This window comes from Pan troglodytes, chromosome 17 (genome assembly GCF_028858775.2).
Source record: "Pan troglodytes isolate AG18354 chromosome 17, NHGRI_mPanTro3-v2.0_pri, whole genome shotgun sequence".
Lineage (NCBI taxonomy): Eukaryota > Metazoa > Chordata > Mammalia > Primates > Hominidae > Pan > Pan troglodytes.
The window spans coordinates 89,426,977-89,449,722 of NC_072415.2; the positions used below are offsets into that span (position 1 = coordinate 89,426,977).

A 22,746-nucleotide genomic window follows, 5' to 3' on the forward strand; every position below is an offset into this window, starting at 1 on the left:
ACCCAGAGAGAATAGCCAGGTGTTAGCCTGCGGGGAGCAGCCATTTATGTGAGACTCAACAGCAGCGAGGGAGGCAGGGGTCTCCCACCTGGCGCATCACAGGCCTCCTCCTTGGGGGTGACGGAGATGCTCCGTGTCATGGTCACACGGCGGTTCCATGACACTTGTCAAAATTCATCACATGCTGAAAGTTATACCTCAAGAAAGTAGGTTTATGAAAAGGAGGCAGCAATGGGGTTTTTGTTGTTAAAGGTTGAAGAGATAGGGAGGGGTTGTTCAAAGAAAGTTAACAAAAGTAATTAAAGATTTCGAGGGAAGTACAACAGTGTTGTACAAGTTTAACGTAATAAAGAAAGATTGAATTTCTGGATAGAGTTCTCTAAGCATGTAGATATTTAGTGCCCAGCAGTAACTCATCAAGAAAACAGAATGATGTGAAATAGACTAAAAGTACCTTAGAAGAAAATGTTTCATATAGAACCTACAATAGTTCTAAAAATAGAACGGTCTGCATTTAGTGACCGTGGAATCTCAGTCATATTAAAACAGAATATAGCCTTTAGGTATCCGCATGTTTCAAGGCTAAAATATAACGTGGTGTCATGGGTGTTTCTGGTTCTCTGCCACGGGGTAACTTTCCCAACTTGAGATAACTATGAGAATGCGTTCTCATAGGTGACAATGTCATTTAACAACAACAAAAAAAACCCCAGCCAAGTGCAGTGGCTCATGCCTGTAATCCCAGCACTTTGGGAGGCCGAGTTGGGAAGATTTCTTGAGACTAGGAGTGTGAGACCAGCCTGGGAAACATGGTGAGACCCTGTCTCTACAGGAGAACATTAGCCGGGCATGGTGGTACACACCCGTGGTCCTAGCTACTCAGGAGGCTGAGGTGAGAGGATCAGCTGAGCCCAGGAGGTCAAGGCTGCAGTGAGTCATGATTGCACCATTGTACTCCAGCCTGGGCCACAGAGTGAGACCGTGTCTCAAAAAAAAAAAAAAAAAAAAAACCCAGCCCCACTTCCGGCCCAGCTCCACTTCCAGGACGGTGGGAGGTGAGGTAGATGGGTTCCTCCCTGCTCCTTCTGCTAAGTTCAGCTGGAAACAGAAGGCTCTGAGTGGAGAGCGAGGTGAACAGAGGGGGCAAGGGGCGAGGCGGCAGGAGCTCCCCGGGTTTTCCAGCAGCTGGAGCTGAAGGAGCCGGCAGCCTGGAAACGCCCATGGGTGCAGAAATTTAAAATTTGAAAGTCCCAGCGAGGTCCCAGCCTCTCCAACCGTGGGTCCACGAAAGGGGCACCAGGAAGACAGATGGCTTTCAGATGATCGTCACTCTACTCCAGCCAGACACCAGGGAAGGGCTGTGCCCACCTCCCCCTCCCCAAAAAGGCAAGTGGAGAGCTGAAAGTGCCACTTCATGAGATGCAGCGATGCACCCGGCATCTACAGGGTGATGGAATGGGAGGAGGCAGGACTGCATCCCCAGTGAAGGGGTAATGAGCCCCTCAGTGTCGGCGGAGGCCGCATGGGGAGCCTTAACCCCTGTCCCTGCACAGCAGCAAAAACAGCGCCCTCCTCTCCCCACCAGAGCAGGGTCAGCACCCTTCAGAAAATTCAGTCTTTACCCGGAATGTCAGGGGTTTCCATCAGAGTCCCTTGCCATACCAAGAACCAGGAAGATTTCAAGGTGAATGGAAAAAAGACAGTCAATAGAAGCCAGCCCTGAGATGGCAGAGATGCTAGAATTCTCTGACAAAGACTGGGAAACAGTCATTACCAACATACTGGGAGCAAATGGCAAAATAGAACAGCCCAGCAGACAAGATACAGAGCAGAACCAAATGAAAATCTTAGAGATGAGAAATAATCCAGACAAAAAAAAATGCCGTGACTGGGCTCAGCAGCAAAATAGAAGGGACAGAGGGAGGATGCAGTGAACTGGAAGACAGAAAAACAGAAAGTCCTCAATCTGAACAAGAGAGAAAACTGACTGGAAACAATGGATCCGAGCCTCAGGGACAGCAAGATGGTAATTCTACCGTTTGTGCCGTGGGAGCTCCAGGGGAGAAGAGACAGGGCAGGGCTAGGAACTTACTTGAAGGAATAAAGGTGAAAACCTCCCAGATTTGGCAAAAGACATAAATGTATAGATTCAAGAAGGTAAGCAAACCCTGAACAGGACAGTCAAATTCACACCAAGATAATCATAATCAAACTGATGAAAACCAGAGACAAACCCATTGAAAGCAGCCAGTGAGGAGACGGGGTCCGTTGGGGATGACTGGAAACCCTGCAGGCAGAGGGACTCAAGTGCCGGAGAAAGGCCTCATGGGCACGGCACGCTGCAGCCAGTGACGGCCGCTTCCGGAAAGGAAAGGGGGTGTTGGCAAGACTCGTGTCCAGCAGTGCTTAAAGATTCTCCAAGCTCAGCCATGAAGGAGCAGTCCAGTTAGGAAAAGGACAGAAGGCGCAGAGACGGCCACCCTGTGTGTGAGGGGACGCACAGACCACAAGCAAGCCGGTGAAATGATGCGCGCATCGTCAGCCACAGAGACCAGGTTAGACCACAGGATGCTCCGTCTCACGCCTGCCAGAATTGTGAGGAAGAGTCACAGAAACTGGATAGCTCTTACATTGCTGTAGGAGTGTAAATCCTACCATCTGGAAGATGTCCTAGCACTCACGCTCCTGGGCGTTTATACCATCTCACTCGGCACTCCTGTCCAAAATAAATGGAAACTTCACCAAAAAACCTGTGCAGTGAATATTTACAGCAGTTTTATTTGTGATCAAAAACTAGGACTAACCCAGATGTAACTTAGTGGTTAAGCACACTGTGGTTCATTTGCCTGCCACAAAATAGTAGTCAGCAATAGAAAGAAATAAGCTACTGACACAGCAGCAACCTAGATGAATCTCCAGAGAACTGCGCTGTGTAAAAGACGCCAGTCCCCGAAGTTAACCTGCTGTACAGTTCCATTTGCATAGCATTCCATTTGCATAGCATTCTTGAAATGACCAGATTAGAGATGGGGAACGGATTCATGGTGGCCAGGGATTAGGGAAGAGGCAGCAGAGGGAAGTGGTTGCAGCTACAGAGCAGCCGCAGGAGGGACCCTGTGTGAGGGATGCTCTGGGTCTGGAGGTGTCTGTGTGAGGGGTGCCCTGGGTCTGGAGGTGTCTGTGTGAGGGAGCCTGTATGAGGGGTGCCCTGGGTCTGGAGGTGTCCGTGTGAGGGACCCTGTGTGAGGGGTGCTGTGGGTCTGGAGGTGTCTGTGTGAGGGGTGCCCTGGGTCTGGAGGTGTCCGTGTGAGGGACCCTGTGTGAGGGGTGCTCTGGGTCTGGAGGTGTCTGTGTGAGGGGTGCCCTGGGTCTGGAGGTGTCCGTGTGAGGGACCCTGTGTGAGGGGTGCTCTGGGTCTGGAGGTGTCTGTGTGAGGGGTGCCCTGGGTCTGGAGGTGTCTGTGTGAGGGACCCTGTGTGAGGGGTGCTCTGGGTCTGGAGGTGTCCGTGTGGATCCTGGTGGTGAGGTTCACACTACAGTTATCTAAGATGTTACCATTGGGAGAACTGGGTAAAGATCACATAAGATCTCGGTGCTATTCCTGACAACTGCATGTGAGTCTACAATGATCTCAACATAGAAAGGTAAACATTTTTAAAAATCATTCTTCTACCCATAAGCATTTGTGACTTATAGAACATGCTACTGTGCTCTGAGATAAATACTCAGTCTCCGCAATCATCTTACTTGGTTGCCAACTTACTTTGTTGGTTTTTGTGGAGTATTTTTTGGTGTGTTTGAAGCTGTGACCTCTAATCCAGAGGTCTGTTTCTAGCTGTGTGGTAGAAGTTTCTCAGGCCCATTACACTCCGTTCTTGGTCTTGCAGGTATGCCACCATATACACCATGTTCCCAGTGTTCTCCTTAGTGCTGGACCAGGACGTGAAGCCAGAGATGGCGATGCTCTACCCGGAGCTGTACAAGGACCTCACCAAGGTACGGGCCTCAGGCAGGCTGTCTGCCTCACGACTAGCACCCACATCTAGCATTTTACACGAGTGAGAAACAGGCCAGTCAGGAGGCATTTCCAGGCATTTTGTGAAAAACGATTCTCTGTCCTTGAAGATGTTTTTTATGTCTCCTAATTGTTGTTGGCATTTTCTCTTTGAGTTAAACTTCAAAAGGGGAAAAATATCTCAGGGAAAAAAATTTCTCAAATGTTTGCAATAAAGCTCTAATATCATACATACAATTAGAATTGTAAAAGATGTTCTAACCATTTGTGGAACTTTTGTGAAGTGAGCTCACCAAATGTCAGAGAAGATCTCACTGTGTAATTTCTGTAGAAAGGCTCCCCCGGACAGCGTCACTGCACCTGCTGCAGAAATAGCATTCCAAAGCTGGGGAACCCATGGGCTGCATGTTTCCTGTGTATTTCCAAGTTTGTCAGTAGTTGTGGATTTCAGAATTATCCCTGAAAAGTGATAACATGTGTCTGTCCCTAGGGTCCATAGACTATTTTTGCAGTGATGTCACCAAGAAAAAAATCCACCCCAGAAAACTTCAGTCACCTGAAACTCTGAGAAAGATGGATTTATTTGGCTTAAAACGGTGCTCTGTTAGGATTAAAGGAGGCTTTGAATTTATCATATTCTTTACGACAGCATATTTTATAGCATAGAACATGTAAGGATACGGGGTAGAAGAGAGGCTCAGCTCTGCAGACACAAATCATGGTAACTCTGGTATTTTCCACAAAGCTAGCTGTTTTGAACCAACGTTGAAAACAAAATCCACTAACCGCAATTAAATTTAGATTTACAATCGATAAATGACAGGTGTCTGAAATTATCAACTCAGATTTTTAAAGCAGTAGCTGTATGGTAAAGAAAGAATTAGATTAGGCATTAAAAAAGAAAGCTAATGACTACCTAGCAAACAGATTCTAGTCCAGCTAACCACTAATTAACCAACTAGATTCTTACCTAGCTAACCACAAACTGAGAAACTAGACTCCTGTCTAACTAGTAACTAACAAACGATACTCTGTCTAATACAGCTAACCACTAACAAGCTAGACTCTTATCCAGCTAACCACTGACAAACTAGACTCTAGTCCAGCTATAACCACTCATTAGCCAGAGAGGTGCTGGGTAAGTCATGTTAACTTTTTGATTTCTTGATGTTATTGAAATGGTCTAATGAAATAAAGACTTTAAAGTTTCTTGAAAAAAATAAAGAATTCTCATTACTGTTATAATCAAGACAAATAAAGCTAGTTCACCAGTATCACATGAAATATAAATACCAAGCATTATTATCATGGTGGCATCATCGTGACTACTGGGAAACATCGTCCCAGGTCACACCTACTATAACTAGAAGCAAGACCGCTTAAGTATCTTAAACTGATGAAACCATTGTGATAAAGTACAGCAGAGTAAGGAGCAAAGATCCAAAAACTTCGGGAAGCTAGTGTGAATAATGATCATTTTAGTAGCATATGCATTTCCTCATTCCCAGAGACTCTAAAAATGTTTACCTAAATGCTGCCTTACAAACATACGGGAACAAGCTTTTCATGTACGAACGTAAACCTCGATGCGCTACCCTCAACCCTAGGAAACCGGCACGCAAGCAGGGCAGAGGTCACCAGGGGTCTTGTAGCCCCAGCCGGTGCTCCCGGATCACTGTGCTGGGAGAAACTTGTCATAGGACTGTCATGCCACAGCCATCTTGACCGGCTATTGGAGTGGGGCAGTAACACGTTTTTACTGTTTTCAAGGATTTAGATTGTACCCACCAGTCTCTTTCTTTGTGGATATCTAGATGGCTCTAGTAACAAGAGGTTCATAGGGCCACAGGTGTCTGACGGAGCAGCTAATTATCCGTAACTGTGGCCATGGAATCCGTAAGTTCTGTGTTACTGGTGCCGTTGAACCCTGTTCACTTCTGATTGTGTTGGATCTCATTAAGGGTATTAAATTTCCGTTTTTGTTAAGGTGAGCAACAATTTAGAATGTTTTAGTATCCTAAAGTCAGGTCACCATCCCTACATTTTTTTTTTTTTTTTTTTGGTCAAGAATGCAGTCACTCATTTTCTCTAAGCTTCTTTTCTTCAACATCTTATCTGCATTGTAACTTTTTTAAAAATCTACTACACTTCAAATTCTTTGAAAAGAAAATAGCACTAAAGTACTGAGCCACTAAAGTTAATTTAGTTATTTTTTCTTATTGAAGCTAAAGAACTATTTTGAAGCTTTCTGTTCCTTCTGAACAGTTCGCCAAGGTAGCGCAGACTGCAGCACTCTGCGTTGTTGTCTGATGATCGGGGCAGCTGGAGACTGGATGTGCCAACGCAGTTTATCCACACCGGTCAGTGTCAGTGGACACCAAGTCCCCAGTCCGTCGGCTCAAGCTCCTGCGATGTAGGACAACATAGCCCTGCTCTCAACAAGTCTGTATTCTAGTCAGGATGAGAAAGCAGTGAATCAGTGGCATAGAGCAACAGCATAAAGGGCCGCGGCCTGCAGTGTGAGTAACAACAGCATAAAGGGCCACAGCCTGCAGTGTGAGTAACAACAGCATAAAGGGCCGCGGACTGAAATGTGAGTGGCTGACTGGTGAGTGCCGGTCCAGTCAGTTCTGAGTCACATATCTCAGGTCACCGTAAATTTATAAAATACCTTCAGAGGCGAGCCAGGGAGGCAAGGCATGCATTCCCTGCACACAGGAGAAGACTCAATTGGAAAGAAAATCTCTTTTTTATGTGTATTTGATAACCAGTCTTTATAATCTAAAAGTACAAATAAGGCACGCATTATAAATCTCACTTATTGTCCTAATGAGTTAGCCAACCTCAAGTATAAACATTTGTCCCCTGCTGTGTCTCGATGGCCTGAGCCACGCGTCGACACAGTATCTGTTAAGTAAGTATTTGATAAACAAATGAGGCAGTGAATGAATCAGTTAAACCAAGAGTCAGGATTTCCTTCGCTTTCCTAAAACTATGTAGCTTTTATTCTTTACAGAAAATGGTATATTTGCAACACTATTTTGTTGTTCTTTTGAAGCTCAAATTCTGCTTTGAATTATTAAACTTTACTCACGATGAGTTCAGGCACTTAATTTTCTGGATGCCAGTAAGACGGGAAACTGACCTACTCATCTCTCTCCTAACTCTGCACATGTCTTCATTCATTCTGAATGGTGTGTAACCGCTTAGAGAAGCTAGTTACTCCAAGATCCAGGCATCAGGACTAGTAAGGTGACCCTGGTTAACTGAGCCAGCTCACGTGGTCCCAAAATATCTCAGACTGTGGCTGTGAATTTTGTTACCAATTCATAATCTTACATTACCAGCTAACTCCAGAGACATTTGATTTGTAGTTGTGCTAATTGTAAAGATATCAAGTAGGTAATATACAGTTCTTCATGAAATCTTTGGTGCCATTAGGTATTGAACCATTCGGACCCCTTCACTATTTTTTATTTTCTGTAGAATACTCTCAAATGGTTTTATCTTTTGAAATGTATATTTGTATACTTATATTCTTTTCAAAATAATAGTGAATAAGACAATAAAAGGAAATTTAAAACATTGAGATTAGGAAGGAGGAAATAAAAATATCTCTGTTTGTGGATGCTATAATTTTCTATGTAGAAAATTCCAAGGAATCCACACACATACAACCTCCTATACTTGTAAACTTCATAAAGTTTCAGGATACAAGGAATAATTTTTCAAAATCATTTTGATTCTGTACACTAGCAATGAATAATTGGGGTTTGAAAAAATTTGTAAACATTTATAATAATACATTTAAGCATTTATAATAATACAAGAAAGTGAGACATGAAGTGTACCTCTAACAAAATACACGCAAGATCTGTGTGCTGGAAACCAACAACACTGAGGAAAGAAACTGTAAAAGGCGTAAACAGATGTTCCTGGATTGAGAGACGTAAACAGATGTTCCTGGAATGGGAGGCATAAACAGATGTTCATGGATTGAGAGGCGTAAACAGATGTTCCTGGATTGAGAGATGTAAATACATCGCTTCTCGGCCTTTTGGCTAAGATCAAGTGTAGAGAGGCGTAAATAGATGTTCCTGGATTGAGAGACATAAACAGATATTCCTGGATTCGGAGGCATAAACAGATGTTCATGGATTGAGAGGCGTAAACCCATATTCCTGGATTGAGAGGCGTAAGCAGATGTTTATGGTTTGAGAGGCGTAAACAGATGTTCCTGGATTGAGAGGCGTAAACCCATATTCCTGGATTGGGAGGCGTAAACAGATGTTCATGGATTGAGAGGCATAAACAGATGTTCCTGGATTGAGAGACGTAAACAGATGTTCATGGAATGGGAGGCGTAAACAGATGTTCCTGGAATGGGAGGCGTAAACAGATGTTCCTGGAATGGGAGGCGTAAACAGATGTTCCTGTATCGAGAGGCGTAAACATATGTTCCTGGATAGAGAGGCATAAACAGATGTTCCTGGATTCGGAGGCATAAACAGATGTTCATGGATTGAGAGACGTAAACAGATGTTCATGGATTCAGAGACGTAAACAGATGTTCATGGATTGAGAGACGTAAACAGATGTTCATGGATTGAGAGGCGTAAACCGATGTTCCTGGATTGAGAGACGTAAATAGATGTTCCTGCATTCGGAGGCATAAACAGATGTTCATGGATTGAGAGACGTAAACAGATGTTCATGGATTGAGAGGCGTAAACAGATGTTCATGGATTGAGAGGCGTAAACCGATGTTCCTGGATTGAGAGACATAAACAGATGTTCCTGGATTCGGAGGCATAAACAGATGTTCATGGATTGAGAGACGTAAACAGATGTTCATGGATTGAGAGACGTAAACAGATGTTCATGGATTGAGAGGCGTAAACCGATGTTCCTGGATTGAGAGACGTAAATAGATGTTCCTGGATTCGGAGGCATAAACAGATGTTCATGGATTGAGAGACGTAAACAGATGTTCATGGATTGAGAGGCGTAAACAGATGTTCCTGGATTCGGAGGCATAAACAGATGTTCATGGATTGAGAGACGTAAACAGATGTTCCTGGATTGAGAGACGTAAACAGATGTTCCTGGATTGAGAGGCATAAACAGATGTTCCTGGATTGAGAGACATAAACAGATGTTCCTGGATTCGGAGGCATAAACAGATGTTTATGGATTGAGAGACGTAAACAGATGTTCATGGATTGAGAGACGTAAACAGATGTTCATGGATTGAGAGGCGTAAACCGATGTTCCTGGATTGAGAGACATAAACAGATGTTCCTGGATTCGGAGGCATAAACAGATGTTCATGGATTGAGAGACGTAAACAGATGTTCATGGATTGAGAGACGTAAACAGATGTTCATGGATTGAGAGACGTAAACAGATGTTCATGGATTGAGAGACGTAAACAGATGTTCATGGATTGAGAGGCGTAAACCGATGTTCCTGGATTGAGAGACGTAAATAGATGTTCCTGGATTCGGAGGCATAAACAGATGTTCATGGATTGAGAGACGTAAACAGATGTTCCTGGATTGAGAGGCATAAACAGATGTTCCTGGATTGAGAGACATAAACAGATGTTCCTGGATTCGGAGGCATAAACAGATGTTCATGGATTGAGAGACGTAAACAGATGTTCATGGATTGAGAGACATAAACAGATGTTCATGGATTGAGAGGCGTAAACCGATGTTCCTGGATTGAGAGACGTAAACAGATGTTCCTGGATTCGGAGGCATAAACAGATGTTCATGGATTGAGAGACGTAAACAGATGTTCATGGATTGAGAGGCGTAAACAGATGTTCCTGGATTCGGAGGCATAAACAGATGTTCATGGATTGAGAGACGTAAACAGATGTTCATGGATTGAGAGACGTAAACAGATGTTCATGGATTGAGAGGCGTAAACCGATGTTCCTGGATTGAGAGACGTAAACAGATGTTCCTGGATTGAGAGACGTAAACAGATGTTCCTGGATTGAGAGACATAAACAGATGTTCCTGGATTCGGAGGCATAAACAGATGTTCATGGATTGAGAGACGTAAACAGATGTTCATGGATTGAGAGGCGTAAACCGATGTTCCTGGATTGAGAGACATAAACAGATGTTCCTGGATTCGGAGGCATAAACAGATGTTCATGGATTGAGAGACGTAAACATGTTCATGGATTGAGAGACGTAAACAGATGTTCCTGGATTGAGAGACATAAACAGATGTTCCTGGATTCGGAGGCATAAACAGATGTTCATGGATTGAGAGGTGTAAACAGATGTTCATGGTTTGAGAGACGTAAACAGATGTTCCTGGATTGAGAGACATAAACAGATGTTCCTGGATTCGGAGGCATAAACTGATGTTCATGGATTGAGAGGCGTAAACCCATATTCCTGGATTGAGAGGTGTAAACAGATGTTCATGGTTTGAGAGACGTAAACAGATGTTCCTGGATTGGGAGGCGTAAACAGATGATCCTGGAATGAGAGGCGTAAACAGATGTTCCTGGGTTGGGAGGCGTAAACAGATGTTCCTGGATTGAGCCTCAATTAGATGTTCATGGATTGAGAGCCTCAGTGTTGCTTCACATTGACAAGCTCACTCTAGAATTTATATGGAAAGGCAAGGGAACTCGAATTGCCAAAATAATTTAGAAAAAGAACAGAGTTGGAAAACACACTACCTGATTCCAAGACTTACTGTAAAATAGTAATCAGTTAGACAATGTATTATTGTCAAAAGGATAGACAAAAAGATCAGTGGAACAGAAAAGAGAGCCCAGAAATACATCACATCTGTCAGATGATCTTTGGCAAACATGAGAGGAAATCAGAAGGAGAAGAGTTGTGTCTGCAGCTGTTGGGACAATTCGCCGCCCATGAGCAACAGACCCACAACCTCCACCTCACACTTCATGTGAAAATCCACCCAAAGTGGACCCTTGACCTATATGTAAAGCTATAAACCTTTCAGAAGAAAATACACACAAAATATGCATGACCTTGGGTTAAGCAAAGAGTTTTTAATCATGAGATAAAAATCATGATCCTTAAAGGAAAAAAATAATAAATTAGACTTTACCATAATTTAAAAGTTTTGGCCAGGTGCAGTGGCTTATCATGCCTGTAATACCATCACTTTGGGAGGCTGAAGCAGGAGGATAACTTGAGCCCAGAAGTTCAATACCAGTCTGGGCAATATAGTGAGACCGTGTCTCTACAAAAAATAGAAAAAAATGAGCTGAGCATGGTGGTTGCTGTGTGCCTATAGTCCCAGCTGCTCAGAGGGCTAAGGTGGAAGGATTGCTTGAGCTGAGGAGTTGGAGGCTGCAGTGAGCTGTGATTGAGCCACTGCACTCCAGCCTGGGTGACAGAGCGAGACCTTGTCTCCAAAAAAAAAAAAAAAAAAAAAGTTTTTCTCTGTGAATGACACTGTTAATGAAAAAACAAGCCACAGCCTAGAAGGAAATATTTGCATGTCACACTTTTGATAAAGGAGTTGTTTCTATAGTATATAAGAAACCCCCAAAATTCAACAAGAGAACAACCCAGTTTTTAAAGTAGACAGAAGATATTAACGGACACCACCCCAGAGATAATCCACAGATGGCAAGGAAGCCTGTGAAGATGCTCAGTGCCATTTTCATCAGGGAACTGCAAGTTGAAGCCACCGTGAGATGCCGTGTACCCACCCGTGCTAGAACAGCCGAAATACCAGCAATGTGAAAGGCTGGGGAGGGTCCAGAGCAGCAGAGACTCCCCTTCACTGCTAGGGTGAAGGGAGAATGATACAGCCTCTTCGGAAGACAGTTTGGGCATTTCTTACAAAGGTAAACATATATTTACCCAGTAGTCCTGTTCCTAGGTATTTCTCCAAGAGAAATGAAAACTTAGATTCATACTAAATCCTATATATGAATGTTCACAGCAGCACTGTCATAACTGCCAGAAGCTGGAAACAACCTTGTGCCCTTCAGCCAGTGGGCAGAAGGATGTCTCCGTGGACAGGGACAGCCCATGCGTGGATGGAAGGACATCTCCGTGGACAGGGACAGCTCCCGCGTGATGGAAGGACATCTCTGTGGACGGGGACAGCCCATGCGTGATGGAAGGACATCTCCGTGGACAGGGACAGTCCATGCGTGGATGGAGGGACATCTCCGTGGACAGGGACAGTCCATGCGTGGATGGAGGACAACTCCGTGGACAGGGACAGCCCATGCGTGATGGAAGGACATCTCCGTGGACGGGGACAGCCCGTGCGTGATGGAAGGACATCTCCGTGGACGGGGACAGCCCACGCATGGATGGAAGGACATCTCCGTGGACGGGGACAGCCCACGCATGGATGGAAGGACATCTCCGTGGACGGGGACAGCCCATGCATGGATGGAAGGACATCTCCGTGGACGGGGACAGCCCATGCGTGGATGGAAGGACATCTCCGTGGACGGGGACAGCCCATGCGTGGATGGAAGGACATCTCCGTGGACGGGGACAGCCCATACGTGGATGGAAGGACATCTCCGTGGACGGGGACAGCCCATGCGTGGATGGAAGGACATCTCCGTGGACGGGGACAGCCCATGCGTGGATGGAAGGACATCTCCGTGGACGGGGACAGCCCGTGTGTGATGGAAGGACATCTCCGTGGACGGGGACAGCCCGTGTGTGATGGAAGGACATCTCCGTGGACGGGGACAGCCCGTGTGTGATGGAAGGACATCTCCGTGGACGGGGACAGCCCGTGCGTGGATGGAAGGACATCTCTGTGGACGGGGACAGCCCGTGCGTGGATGGAAGGACATCTCCGTGGACGGGGACAGCCTGTGTGTGATGGAAGGACATCTCCGTGGACGGGGACAGCCCGTGCGTGGATGGAAGGACATCTCCGTGGACGGGGACAGCTCACGCATGATGGAAGGACATCTCCGTGGACGGGGACAGCCCGTGCGTGGATGGAGGACAACTCCGTGGACGGGGACAGCCCGTGTGTGATGGAAGGACATCTCCGTGGACGGGGACAGCTCACACATGATGGAAGGACATCTCCGTGGACGGGGACAGCCTGTGCGTGATGGAAGGACATCTCCGTGGACGGGGACAGCCCGTGCGTGATGGAAGGACATCTCCGTGGACGGGGACAGCCCGTGCGTGATGGAAGGACATCTCCGTGGACGGGGACAGCCCGTGCGTGGATGGAAGGACATCTCCGTGGACGGGGACAGCCCGTGCGTGGATGGAAGGACATCTCCGTGGACGGGGACAGCCCGTGCGTGGATGGAAGGACATCTCCGTGGACGGGGACAGCCCACGCGTGGATGGAAGGACATCTCCGTGGACGGGGACAGCCCACGCGTGGATGGAAGGACATCTCCGTGGACGGGGACAGCCCATGCGTGGATGGAAGGACATCTCCGTGGACGGGGACAGCCCATGCGTGGATGGAAGGACATCTCCGTGGACGGGGACAGCCCATGCGTGGATGGAAGGACATCTCCGTGGACGGGGACAGCCCATGCGTGGATGGAAGGACATCTCCGTGGACGGGGACAGCCCGTGTGTGATGGAAGGACATCTCCGTGGACGGGGACAGCCCGTGTGTGATGGAAGGACATCTCCGTGGACGGGGACAGCCCGTGTGTGATGGAAGGACATCTCCGTGGACGGGGACAGCCCGTGTGTGATGGAAGGACATCTCCGTGGACGGGGACAGCCCGTGCGTGGATGGAAGGACATCTCTGTGGACGGGGACAGCCCGTGCGTGGATGGAAGGACATCTCCGTGGACGGGGACAGCCTGTGTGTGATGGAAGGACATCTCCGTGGACGGGGACAGCCCGTGCGTGGATGGAAGGACATCTCTGTGGACGGGGACAGCTCACGCATGATGGAAGGACATCTCCGTGGACGGGGACAGCCCGTGCGTGGATGGAGGACAACTCCGTGGACGGGGACAGCCCGTGTGTGATGGAAGGACATCTCCGTGGACGGGGACAGCTCACACATGATGGAAGGACATCTCCGTGGACGGGGACAGCCTGTGTGTGATGGAAGGACATCTCCGTGGACGGGGACAGCCCGTGTGTGATGGAAGGACATCTCCGTGGACGGGGACAGCCCGTGCGTGATGGAAGGACATCTCCGTGGACGGGGACAGCCCGTGCGTGGATGGAAGGACATCTCCGTGGACGGGGACAGCCCATGCGTGGATGGAAGGACATCTCCGTGGACGGGGACAGCCCGTGCGTGGATGGAAGGACATCTCCGTGGACGGGGACAGCCTGTGTGTGATGGAAGGACATCTCCGTGGACGGGGACAGCCTGTGCGTGGATGGAAGGACATCTCCGTGGACGGGGACAGCCTGTGTGTGATGGAAGGACATCTCCGTGGACGGGGACAGCCTGTGTGTGATGGAAGGACATCTCCGTGGACGGGGACAGCCCGTGCGTGGATGGAAGGACATCTCTGTGGACGGGGACAGCTCACGCATGATGGAAGGACATCTCCGTGGACGGGGACAGCCCGTGCGTGGATGGAGGACAACTCCGTGGACGGGGACAGCCCGTGTGTGATGGAAGGACATCTCCGTGGACGGGGACAGCTCACACATGATGGAAGGACATCTCCGTGGACGGGGACAGCCTGTGCGTGATGGAAGGACATCTCCGTGGACGGGGACAGCCTGTGCGTGATGGAAGGACATCTCCGTGGACGGGGACAGCCCGTGCGTGATGGAAGGACATCTCCGTGGACGGGGACAGCCCATGCGTGGATGGAAGGACATCTCCGTGGACGGGGACAGCCTGTGCGTGGATGGAAGGACATCTCCGTGGACGGGGACAGCCCGTGTGTGATGGAAGGACATCTCCGTGGACGGGGACAGCCTGTGCGTGGATGGAGGACAACTCCGTGGACGGGGACAGCCCGTGTGTGATGGAAGGACATCTCCGTGGACGGGGACAGCTCACACATGATGGAAGGACATCTCCGTGGACGGGGACAGCCTGTGTGTGATGGAAGGACATCTCCGTGGACGGGGACAGCCTGTGCGTGATGGAAGGACATCTCCGTGGACGGGGACAGCCTGTGCGTGATGGAAGGACATCTCCGTGGACGGGGACAGCCCGTGCGTGGATGGAAGGACATCTCCGTGGACGGGGACAGCCTGTGCGTGGATGGAAGGACATCTCCGTGGACGGGGACAGCCTGTGTGTGATGGAAGGACATCTCCGTGGACGGGGACAGCCCGTGCGTGGATGGAAGGACATCTCCGTGGACGGGGACAGCCTGTGTGTGATGGAAGGACATCTCCGTGGACGGGGACAGCCCATGCGTGGATGGAAGGACATCTCCGTGGACGGGGACAGCCCGTGTGTGATGGAAGGACATCTCCGTGGACGGGGACAGCCTGTGTGTGATGAAGGACATCCTAGTGGACACGGCCAGCCTGTGTGTCATGCCACCGGGCAGTGGGATTGTGCTTAGCAATGAGGGGTTACTGCTGACTCACATGACATGATGGATCATACATTGTGCATTTTGCTGTGCAGCAGAAGCCAGACTTGAAAGCTGGTATTGATTCTTTTTACCGGACACCTGGGAGGTGCAGAACTGTAGGGAAGAGACCCGTCAGTGGTCGCTAAAGGTTTGAGTGTAGAGGGTGACCGGAGAGGCATCCCGAGGGGGTGTGGGTGTGGAAGCTGCTCTGTCTGGCGCGGTGGTGGCGGACACCTGACCGTGCCTCTCTCAGAGCCCACTGGACGGCACCAGCATGGAGCGAAGGGAGGAGGAGTGCAGACAGCGGCCCATGAACCGCAGAACCACACTGTGGGATGGGAAGAAAGGAGCTCTTTTCAGTGGCCTTGGGAAAGGCGTTTGACTGTGGTTCACTGTAAGGCTGAAGACAAAAAGAACTGCAAACCGTGGGCTGCGTTTGGCATTTGCTTCTTACAGGAATCAATAAGCCCATGCATGGTAGCTAATGAGAAGCAGATTTCTCCCTGTTAGCGACGAAGTTAGAAATGAAGGGCTGGATTGAAGCCCAGATCAGTTTGGGCTTGTGGTTTCTGTGAGATAAATAAATAGATGAAGAAATAAACGCGGACATGTGTGAGCATGACTTAGTAAACACACACAGTCCTAGGCCATACACCAAGTGGCTAGAATCAGGAACCAGGCGGTAGTGAGCATGCTCAGTGTTGCAGATTATGCGGACGAGACCCTGTGCCGTCCCCCACCACGCAGAGCCCTAGAGAAGGGGTTAATTCCAGGGCTGAGGCAAGGGAAATACAAGATGAGCCTGAAACTTCTTGTGGAGCAAAAAAGTAAGGAACTGCTGAACAAGAATCAGTGAGGCTGGTGCGGGAGGCAGGTCTGACGGCGTCAGAGGCTGAGCCTCCCACGGGCTAGCACTGAACACCCTGCACAGCAACCTAGACAGCAGCATGACTAGATGATAACCAGAGAGCACACAGATACCTTCACCTCCACCGTGTGTATGCAGAGAAAGCGCCTCCTCAACCAGAGAGCACACATATCTTCACCTGCACTGTGTGTATGCAGAGAAAGTGCCTCCTCAACCAGAGAGCACACAGATATCTTCACCTCCACCATGTGTACGCAGAGAAAGCGCCTCCTCAACCAGAGAGCACACAGATATCTTCACCTCCACCGTGTGTACGCAGAGAAAGTGCCTCCTCAACCAGAGAGCACACAGATATCTTCACCTCCACTGTGTGTACGCAGAGAAAGTGCCTCCTCAACCAGAGAGCACACAGATACCTTCACCTCCACCATGTGTACGCAGAGAAAGTGCCTCCTCAACCAGAGAGCACACAGATACCTTCACCTGCACTGTGTGTATGCAGACAAAGTGCCTCCTCAACCAGAGAGCACACATATCTTCACCTGCACTGTGTGTACGCAGAGAAAGTGCCTCCTCAACCAGAGAGCACACAGATACCTTCACCTCCACCGTGTGTATGCAGAGAAAGTGCCTCCTCAACCAGAGAGCACACAGATACCTTCACCTCCACCGTGTGTACGCAGAGAAAGTGCCTCCTCAACCAGAGAGCACACAGATACCTTCACCTCCACCGTGTGTACGCAGAGAAAGTGCCTCCTCAACCAGAGAGCACACAGATATCTTCACCTGCACTGTGTGTATGCAGAGAAAGTGCCTCCTCAACCAGAGAGCACACATATCTTCACCTGCACTGTGTGTATGCAGAGAAAGCGCCTCCTCAACCAGAGAGCACACATATCTTCACCTGCACTGTGTGTACGCAGAGAAAGCGCCTCCTCAACCAGAGAGCACACAGATATCTTCACCTGCACTGTGTGTACGCAGAGAAAGTGCCTCCTCAACCAGAGAGCACACATATCTTCACCTGCACTGTGTGTATGCAGACAAAGTGCCTCCTCAACCAGAGAGCACACATATCTTCACCTGCACTGTGTGTACGCAGAGAAAGCGCCTCCTCAACCAGAGAGCACACATATCTTCACCTGCACTGTGTGTACGCAGAGAAAGTGCCTCCTCAACCAGAGAGCACACATATCTTCACCTCCACCGTGTGTATGCAGAGAAAGTGCCTCCTCAACCAGAGAGCACACATATCTTCACCTGCACCGTGTGTATGCAGAGAAAGCGCCTCCTCAACCAGAGAGCACACATATCTTCACCTGCACCGTGTGTACGCAGAGAAAGCGCCTCCTCAACCAGAGAGCACACAGATATCTTCACCTCCACCGTGTGTACGCAGAGAAAGTGCCTCCTCAACCAGAGAGCACACATATCTTCACCTGCACTGTGTGTACGCAGAGAAAGTGCCTCCTCAACCAGAGAGCACACAGATATCTTCACCTGCACTGTGTGTACGCAGAGAAAGCGCCTCCTCAACCAGAGAGCACACAGATACCTTCACCTCCACCGTGTGTATGCAGAGAAAGTACCTCCTCAACCAGAGAGCACACATATCTTCACCTCCACCGTGTGTACGCAGAGAAAGTGCCTCCTCAACCAGAGAGCACACATATCTTCACCTGCACTGTGTGTATGCAGAGAAAGCGCCTCCTCAACCAGAGAGCACACAGATATCTTCACCTGCACTGTGTGTACGCAGAGAAAGCGCCTCCTCAACCAGAGAGCACACATATCTTCACCTGCACTGTGTGTACGCAGAGAAAGTGCCTCCTCAACCAGAGAGCACACAGATATCTTCACCTCCACCGTGTGTACGCAGAGAAAGTGCCTCCTCAACCAGAGAGCACACATATCTTCACCTGCACTGTGTGTACGCAGAGAAAGTGCCTCCTCAACCAGAGAGCACACAGATACCTTCACCTCCACCATGTGTACGCAGAGAAAGCGCCTCCTCAACCAGAGAGCACACATATCTTCACCTGCACTGTGTGTATGCAGAGAAAGTGCCTCCTCAACCAGAGAGCACACAGATACCTTCACCTCCACCATGTGTACGCAGAGAAAGCGCCTCCTCAACCAGAGAGCACACATATCTTCACCTGCACTGTGTGTATGCAGAGAAAGCGCCTCCTCAACCAGAGGATTCCAGTTATAAATGGTGAAGGAACCAGGGCAGTTGGAGGCCCCGCTGGGGCACCAAGGCAGCAGCCACTGTCACGAGGTCTTCCAAGGGAAGTGGAACTCCAGGGTCACAGTTCCTGTCACCAGGGATGAGAGAGGCCACCACACCTCCTGCTGTCGAGCCCTGCAGGGGACACGTGTCTCCTCAACAAATCCTCCCCAGTAGTGTCATCAGTAGAAGACATCAGACAATTCGAAATCAAGGGCATTCCAAAAAGACATGTCCGGAGCTTTGAGGAGCAGCCAGGTCATTAAGGACGGGGAGACAGAGGCGCTGGCCAGATCACAGAGCCCAGGAGACATCACGGCCAGAGCAGTGTGGGGTCCTGTGTGGGGCCCTGGGCAGGAAAAGCACATTTGAGAAAAACCAGGACCTCCACACCATTTCTCTGCCACGGTGCGTGTCTGTGTCTCCATGGAGTGTCGCCCTGGGTGAGCTGGACGGCGCCGTGGCCCCGGGTGAGCTGGACGGCACCATGGCCCCGGGTGAGCTGGAGGGCGCCGTGGCCCCGGGTGAGCTGGACGGCGCCGTGGCCCCGGGAGAGCTGGACGGCGCCGTGGCCCCGGGTAAGCTGGACGGCGCCGTGGGGCTGTCTGCGCTGCTTCTGCAGCTTCCCTGCAAGTCTAAAGTGATTTCAAGGCAAAATGATGAGAAAACGGAGTCAGAGCCAAGAAAGTCTTCAATTTTCCTAGGATAGATGAACAGAATTGGGCATGGCGCCAGGTGCCTGTGGTCCCAGCTGCCCGGGCTGAAGAATCACTTGAGCCTGGAAGGTCAAGGCTGCGGTGAGCTGTGATCGCACCACTGCACCCCATCCCTCGGCAACAGATCAGGACCCTGTCTCTACAAAAACAGGATTCTGTTTGCAAAGCTGCAGTCTTATCCTTCAAAGTGTGGAGTTCAAAACCAGCCCATGTCTGCACCTGGCCCTGGCCCAGTTGCGAGCACTCTGTGGCAGCAAGCCCACCTTTAGGTGCACACTCTCTGCTTGGTGGCTCTCATTTAACCTGTCCAGTAATATTTGAACTTTCTGTCCAGTAATATTTGAAGTTCATTTTATATTCTAAGAGATGTATTTAATGAAATTGAGCTTATCCATGTAAGAATGAAGGAATGAGACCCTGAAGAAATCAGTCACCATAATTTCAGACCATTAATAGAAGAAATAAAAGTGACAGTGGAGTGAGTGTGGCAAGCAGAAGAGCTGTCGGGAACGTCACCTGCCCACCCCTTTGCTGTAGGACCCCACCACCAGCATACTCTGTCGTTGGCACCCTCGTCGTTGGCACGTCTCTACCCTCAGCAGAGCAGGCCAGGCACTGAATGGCAGGAAGCCCGCACTTCCTCCCCAGCTTCCCTTCCTGCCAAGGCCAGAGACGCGTGCAGAGCCCCAGTTAATTGGGGCTTCTCTCCCCGGCGCCACCGTGAGCACCGTCCTTCCCTCTCTGTTTGGAGGGTTTGTTCTTGATATGCTTTGACTGCACTTTTTCTCCTCTTGCATCTGCCTATAGGATCTTTCTACTCCACACTCCCAAACTTCTCTCAAAGAATTACAATTATGGGAACAGGCGAAATTTGTTGTTGTTGTTGTTGTTCTAGTAAGAATCAGATTGGGAGGCCGAGGCGGGCGGGTCACGAGGTCAGGAGATCGAGACCATCCTGGCCAACACGGTAAAACCCCGTCTCTACTAAAAATACAAAAAAAATGAGCCGGGTGTGGTGGCTCACGCCTGTAATCCCAGCACTTTGGGAGGCCGAGGCGGGCGGGTCACGAGTCAGGAGATCGAGACCAGCCTGGCTCACACGGTGAAACCCCGTCTCTACTAAAATACAAAAAAATTAGCCGGGTGTGGTGGCGGGCGCCTGTAGTCCCAGCTACTCGGGAGGCTGAGGCAGGAGAATGGCGTGAACCCGGGAGGCGGAGCCTGCAGTGAGCCAAGGTAGCACCACTGCACTCCAGCCTGGGCGACAGAGCAAGACTCCGTCTCAAAAAAAAAAAAAAAAAAAAAAAAATCAGAGAAAGTATACTGAGGAGGTAGGCTGGGAGAATAAATTATAATAGAGATAAAAGTGGTTACAGACTCAGGACAGGAGTCCTGGCATTTTGGAGTGGCTGGTCCCATGCCACGGTGCCGATCCTTGCAGAGGGAGCAACTTTCACGCCACACGCGCATCAGCGTGCTCTGTGCCCCACAGCACTGAGTGCTTCCGTACGAATAACTGTACGCATATGACTTTGAGGTTGGTTAATCTTTCCTTAAAATTTGCTTGATTTGGCCGGGCGCAGTGGCTCACGCTTGTAATCCCAGCACTTTGGGAGGCCGAGGCAGACAGATCACCTGAGGTCAGGAGTTCGAGACCATCCTGGCCAACATGGCAAAAGCCCGTCTCTACTAAAAGTACAAAAATTAGCCGGGTATGGTGGTGCACACCTGTAATCCCAGCTACTCGGGAGGCTGAGGCAGGAGAATCGCTTGAACCTGGGAGGCGGAGGTTGCAGTGAGCTGAGATCGTGCCACTGCACTCCAGCCTGGGCAACAGAGCAAGACTCCATCTCAAAAAAATGAAAATAAATTTTAAAAATTTGCTTGATTTTATTTTTTACAATTTTTGGTATGATAGAAATATACTTTCTGAATCCGTAATATTTAATGGTAAATATAATAGTAGCATTCAGTGAATATTTACTATGCTGCTGGCATTGTGCATATTTTATTTCATGGCTCATTTTATTTCATGCACGTGAGCCACATGCCACTATTACTTCTATTTCACAGAGGAGGGAACTGAGGCACAGAGATTAAGTCCTGAGCCCAAGAACGCAGAAGAAAGGTGTGTGCTAGGCAGGACTCCACTCCAGGCATTCCACACATACGGGGACATCAGTCAGAGTGACAGACATCTTCATCTCTTCCTAAACCAAATGAAGAGGTACCTGGCCCAGAAGAGTGGCTTCTTCCATAACATGAAACCCATAGTGAATGAATTGCTTCTATGAGTAACGTGTCTGTACCATCAAATATAACAGGATTTTGTTCTCAGAGCTACAGTCTGGGAGCCATTAATAGGAGGTGTACGGATATTTTTCTCAAATTATCTATTTTGTTGATGTTTTTTGTACCCATTCTGTTGTGTTTGCTTTTATTAATCTATAATATCATCTGCTTCGATATGGAACACCCCACAGGTGCAGGTCTGAGGTGCTCCCTGTTGGCAGCTCCTAAAAAGAGGCAGCACAGACACCACTTCGTCTTCCACATAGACACCAATCATTGACCCACATGAATAAAACTGAATACATTTCAGCAAATCAGGCCACAGAATAAGCCTTTTCTTTCTTATGTCAAAATAATTAAATTTCCTTTTACAGTTTTTGAATAAAATGAGCCACATACTTAATTACAGATGAATTTCATGACCAAAGACCAAACACCTACCATTATCCAGGGAGAGAAATGTCCTCGGGAAATACGTACCAAGAGAACTTATTTGGAGTATATAAATGGTTTAACTTCAAAGTTTTCTGCTTTTTAAAAATCAGTGGTGCTTGGCTGGGTGCGGTGGCTCAGGCCTGTAATCCCAGCACTTTGGGAGGCCGAGGTGGGCGGATCATGAGGTCAAGAGATCAAGACCATCCTGGCCAACATGGTGAAACCCCCTCTCTACTAAAAATGCAAAAATTATCTGGGCATGGTGGCAGGCGCCTATAGTCCCAGCTACTTGGGAGGCTGAGGCAGGAGAATTGCTTGAACCTGGGAGGCAGAAGTTGCAGTGAGCCAAGATCGCGCCATTGCACTCCAGCCTGGCGAAAGAGCAAGACTCCGTCTTAAAAAAAAAAAAAAAAAAACAGTAGTGCTTCTTCGTCACAGTGAATTTGAATCTTCCTTTTCATATTCACGTGTGAGGGCTCAAGCTCCGTCAGCATCTTCACACACTGACTCTTGCAACCTAGGAAAACACTTAACATATGTCACCACACTTGTCTTTTATAATTAAACTACAACTAGAATTATAATTCATAAATCTGCCACTGGTGGCCTCCTGCAGGAATATAGCCGCATTTCCAGCATCCGCGCCTCTGTTCTGTGATGGCTCA

The 22,746-nt window shown here is 48.8% G+C and overlaps 1 protein-coding gene across 24 annotated transcripts in view; it reads left to right on the forward strand.

The window, feature by feature from the left end:
• Positions 1 to 22,746, forward strand: part of ATP9B (ATPase phospholipid transporting 9B (putative)) — a 318,298-nt gene that overhangs the window by 288,787 nt on the left and 6,765 nt on the right. For 19 of the 24 annotated variants that reach the window (XR_010152083.1, XR_010152079.1, XR_010152080.1 and 16 more), the window contains one exon: positions 3,888 to 3,996. Coding sequence is in view for 19 of the 24 variants with exons in the window: in XM_016933938.4 (XP_016789427.2) it covers positions 3,888 to 3,996 (109 nt within the window). In the remaining 5 variants the exon portion in view is untranslated. Of the gene's footprint in view, positions 1 to 3,887; positions 3,997 to 6,280; positions 7,643 to 22,746 lie in introns of those variants that run through there. The other 5 variants (XM_063796109.1, XM_054671814.2, XM_054671815.2 and 2 more) reach the window with 4 other exon arrangements.